The sequence below is a fragment of the Chiloscyllium plagiosum genome, chromosome 31 (genome assembly GCF_004010195.1).
Source record: "Chiloscyllium plagiosum isolate BGI_BamShark_2017 chromosome 31, ASM401019v2, whole genome shotgun sequence".
Taxonomy (NCBI): Eukaryota; Metazoa; Chordata; class Chondrichthyes; order Orectolobiformes; family Hemiscylliidae; genus Chiloscyllium; species Chiloscyllium plagiosum.
The window spans coordinates 40,900,069-40,904,688 of NC_057740.1; the positions used below are offsets into that span (position 1 = coordinate 40,900,069).

At 45.7% G+C, this 4,620-nt stretch overlaps 1 protein-coding gene across 3 annotated transcripts in view; it reads left to right on the forward strand.

Moving 5' to 3' along the window:
- The window catches only part of LOC122565117 (vascular cell adhesion protein 1-like), a 23,690-nt gene extending 21,449 nt beyond the window's left edge, over nucleotides 1-2,241 (forward strand). For all 3 annotated transcript variants that reach the window (XM_043720748.1, XM_043720749.1, XM_043720750.1), the window contains one exon: nucleotides 1,759-2,241. In XM_043720748.1, coding sequence (XP_043576683.1) covers nucleotides 1,759-1,955 — 197 coding nt within the window. In that variant the 3' untranslated portion in view covers nucleotides 1,956-2,241. The remainder of the gene's footprint in view (nucleotides 1-1,758) is intronic.
- Nucleotides 2,242-4,620: the final 2,379 nt, after the last annotated feature.

Consider the following 4,620-nt stretch of genomic DNA (forward strand, 5'->3'; position numbering starts at 1 on the left):
TGCCTGTTCTCCTGTATCCCTGTACGCCTGTATCCCTGTACACCTGTGCTCCTGTGCACCTGTGCTCCTGTACCCCTGTTCTCCTGTATCCCTGTACGCCTGTATCCCTGTACACCTGTGCTCCTGTACCCCTGTGCTCCTGTATCCCTCTACTCCTGTACGCCTGTGCTCCTGTATCCCTGTGCTCCTGTACACCTGTATGCCTGTTCTCCTGTATCCCTGTACGCCTGTATCCCTGTAGACCTGTACCCCTGTGCTTGAGTACACATGAGAATAAAAGCTAAATCTGAATCAATACGACCATGGCTGATCCATGAGCCTGGGTGAAGTGAAGCTGCAGACTCAGGTTTTGTTTATTATTTCCAAATTGCCTCTTTCAAGACAGCCAATAATAATCCGAGGGTGGATGAGATCTTGTGTAATAAAGTCAGCTTGTTTCACAGAGACTTTTCAGGTTAACAAAGTGGTTAATGATAAATGGATATGCAGGCAGGATTTTAGAACCCTTCCTCACCAAGGAGAGATGCAAGTTTATTGGGAAGATGCAGAAATGTGGTGTTGTGGTTAAAATCCAATCAGCCATGATCTTATTGAATGGGCGAGCAGGATCAAAGGGCTGAGAGGTGGCACGGTGGCTCAGTGGTTAGCACTGCTGCCTCACAGCACCATCTCTCAGTTTGGATTCCCGCCTCAGGCGACTGTCTGTGTGGAGTTTGTACATTCTCCCCGTGTCTGTGTGGGTTTCCTCCGGGTGCTCCAGTTTCCTCCCACAGTCCAAAAATGTGCAGGTCAGGTGAATTGGCCATGCTAAATTGCCCGTAGTGTTCAGGGATGTGTAGATTAGGTGCATCATTTAGGGGAAGTGCAGTGCAATAGGGGAATGGGTTGGTGTGAACTTGGGCCAAGTGGCCTGTTTCCACACTGTAGGGGTTATATGATACTCTTGTTTGTTGGTGAGCCTGTGGCAAAGGGGCAGACAGAGAGTGGGAGAACATTTACAATTTTAAACACTTGGGGAAACAATGCATTTACGTAAACGATTATATTGCACGGTGGCTCAGTGATTATCACTACGGCCTGACAGTGCCAGGGACCCGGGTTCAATTCCAGCCTCATTGTGGAGTTTGCACATTCTCCCCGTGTCTGCGTGGGTTTCCTCCCGCAGTCTAAAGATATGCAGGTCAGGTGGATTAGCTGTGGGAAATGTAAAATAGGGGGTTAGGTCTGAGTGGGCTGCCATTCAAAGGGTCAGTGTGGACTTGATGGGCCAAATGCCCTCTTTCTGCCCTGTAGGGATTCTATGAATACACTGGATCTCAATGTCAGTAGGGGTTACAGAGAGAAGAAAGAACAGAGAGAGAGAGAGAGATCAGGAAAGTTCCCTCAAGAGCTGACCACATAAGAGAAAAAGTAAAAAGTGGAAGGAGAGAACTTGCATTTTGATAGCACCCATTACAACCTTAGGCCACCCCAAATTGTTTTGCAGTCAACACAATCCTTCAAAAAGTGTGGTTTGCTCATGTAATCGCTGGAGGTAACAGATTGATTGTTAAAATGCACTTCAGATTCAGAAATACAGTGGAAATTTGAAATAAAGATTGGAAAAGCTTCGCAGTCAGACAGTACCTGTAGACAGGGAAATACAGTTAATGGTTCAGGTGAATGGCCACTCACCAGAACTCCTTTGGTGAGTGAGATGTGAAGAGTTTCTCCAGTTACACTTTGGCATTTGGTAAATTAATTCTTTCTGTTTTGTAGTTCCAGTGAAGCCTGACCTGGAAGATGTCATTCTCGGTCTTTGTGTCCCTCTGGTGAGCTTGCTGGGGATTGGAGTTCTGATTTATTTAATTCGCAAACGGCTCTTCAAAGACCTCACACAAGGGAAACCTTCAATGTCAGAGGACAGGTCTTCAAAAGTCCCACCCAGTGCCCCCACACAGTCAACTCCTTGCTGAAGTGTTTGCACTGTGGCCCCTGGTGTTCAGGGTGGTGGCCATGGGTTAGACAACTTTGGTGAAAATAATTCACTTCAATCACAATATGCTGAAAAATTATCATTGAGCCATTGAAATACCACGCTGAAACATTCGAAAGGACAAGTATGTTGTAAAGGTTCTAACTTCTGCAGCGGCGCTATTTCAGAGATGTACGCTGGCTCCCAGTCCATCGTGATGTTAATGTTAAAAACCTGCATCTTTGTTTTTCAATTGTTGCATGGCCTATCCCTTTTCTGAAACTATTTTCTGTTTTATTACCCTCTGAGATTCTAACCCCCAAACCCCTTCCCTATCCTGGCCTCATGCATATTCCTGGTTTTAATTGCTGCAATCCTGGTGCTGTGCATTGAGCTGTTAAACTATTAGGTCTGGAATTCCATCCCTTAACCTTTCACCTCTCTCCCTCTCCGTCTCCCTCTCTATCTCTCTCTTTTCCTTTAAGATGCTCCAGAATACCTCAGTCATTGACTGAGCTCCTGGTCACCTGTCCTAATATCACCTGACGTGGCTCAATGTGTTGTATAATGCTCCCCGTGAAACATCTTGGGATGGTTTGCTGCATTAAAGGCGCTATATAAATGCAAAGTGTGGTTGTTTAAATAATTTTTATAGTTTCAAAATCTCAATGTAGAACCATTTTAAAAAAAAAACAGTGTTATTAAATTTGTTGTTGTCGACTCTGTAAGAAAATGAATCCTGTCCAGGCATCCATCTCTTGGCCCTAATAACAGCAAAAACACTTAGTGAGTTTTGAGAAGATTTGTAGCTCAGGTTGAGGTTTTGGATGCAGGTTTGCTCGCTGAGCAGGAAGGTTCTTTCCAGACGTTTCGTCACCCTACTAGGTGACATCTTCATTGGGCCTCAGGCAAAGCACTGCTGAAAATTCCTGCTTTCTATTTATATGTTTGGGTTTCTTGGGTTGGGGATGTCATTTCCTGTGGTGATGTTATTTCCTGTGGTGAAGTCACTTTCTGTTCCACAAAGACATGCATGAGAATTCCTAGAAGCATGGCCTTCCAACCGGAACTCTATCAACAAACACATCAAGTTAGACCCCATCTACCACCCCCCTGGAGAAAATGAACAGGAAGTGACTTCACCACAAGAAATAACATCACCACAGGAAATGACATCACTAACCCAAAGAAACCCAAACATATAAATATAAAGCAGGAATTTTCAGCAGTGCTTTGCCTGAGGCCCACTGAAGATGTCACCTAGTAGGGTGACAAAACATCTGGAAATGAACCTTTCAGCTCAGTGAGCAAACCTACATCCAAAAGCAAAAACACTTACATTTCTGTAGTACCCCGTTCACTACCTCAGGATGTCTCAAAAGGTTTTACGACCAGTGGAATACTTTTTAAAATTGCAGTGAGAGTCATAGTGTGAGAAACATAGTTTTGTGCACAGCAAGATTCCAGATATTTCACTGGAGTAAAGATGGACTCTGGGCCATGTGGAGGTCAGAACCTCACATGGGGTCAGGAGCTAAAATCTGGGGGGTTTGTGAGCTCAGAGGCAGCAGCGATTATGGTGGCACTCTGACCGAGTAACAACAGCTGTGTGTGTACCAGCTCGGTCAGCTCTTGCTCGGCTTGTGGCAAATTTTCAAACCTCAAAATGTGGGTACGGCAGAAAAGGATTGGGAAGCACTTAACCAAATAGTCACAGTGTAAACAAAAATTGCTGGAAATCATAGTGGGTCAGCTGACGTTTGAGTCTGTGTGACTCTACGTCAGAGCTTCATCATCGATGGAACCGCAGACCCTGGGACAGAGGGGGTAGGTTGTGAAGGTTGTGGGTGTGTCCTACCTGCAGGTCGTTACTCAGTCTCAGGTCTGAAGGTTTGAGAGTTTCCATCCGGTGTCTCACTCTGGAAGTCAGTCCTGACACACCCACAGACTGAGCTGTGAAGGGGCCACTGCAATGGGCTGGTCCCAGCAGACGTTGGGAGACAAATAATGGGATTTCCTGTTTGAAAGCTTCCCCACCCCACCCCTCCAGCTAATGGTCTGGCTGTAGACAGAGTGCAGTGAAGGTTTACCTGACTGATTCCTGGAATGAGGCAGTGGTTAGCATCAGGGACCTGTGTTCGATTCCAACCTCGGGCGACTGTCTGTGTGGAGTTTACACATGTCTGTGGGTGTCCTCCAGGTGCTCTAGTTTCCTTCCACAGACCAAAGACGTGCAGGTTAGGTATATTGGCCATGGAAAATTATCTCATAGTGTCCAGGGATGTGCAGGCTAGGTAGCTTAACCATAACAAAAGCCCCTTGCAGGGTTATGTGGATGGGATAGGGGCATGGGTGTGGGTGGAATGCTGTTCAGAAATTTGGCAAAGACTTGATGGGCTGAATGGCCTCTGTAGGGGTGCTTTTCTATAATTTGAACGAAGAGAGATTGGATCGGTCCGAACTATATTCTCAGGGGTTTAGAAGAATGAGAAGGGAATCTCTCGAAACTTATAAAATTCTAACAAGAGTAGAGAGGTTAGACGTAGGAAGGATGTTTCTGAAGATCAGCACCAGCACTCCCAGTTTAAGGTTATGGGATAAGGTATTTCGGATTGTGATGAAGAGAAATAACTTCACCCAGACAGTGGGAAGCCTGTGGAATTCCC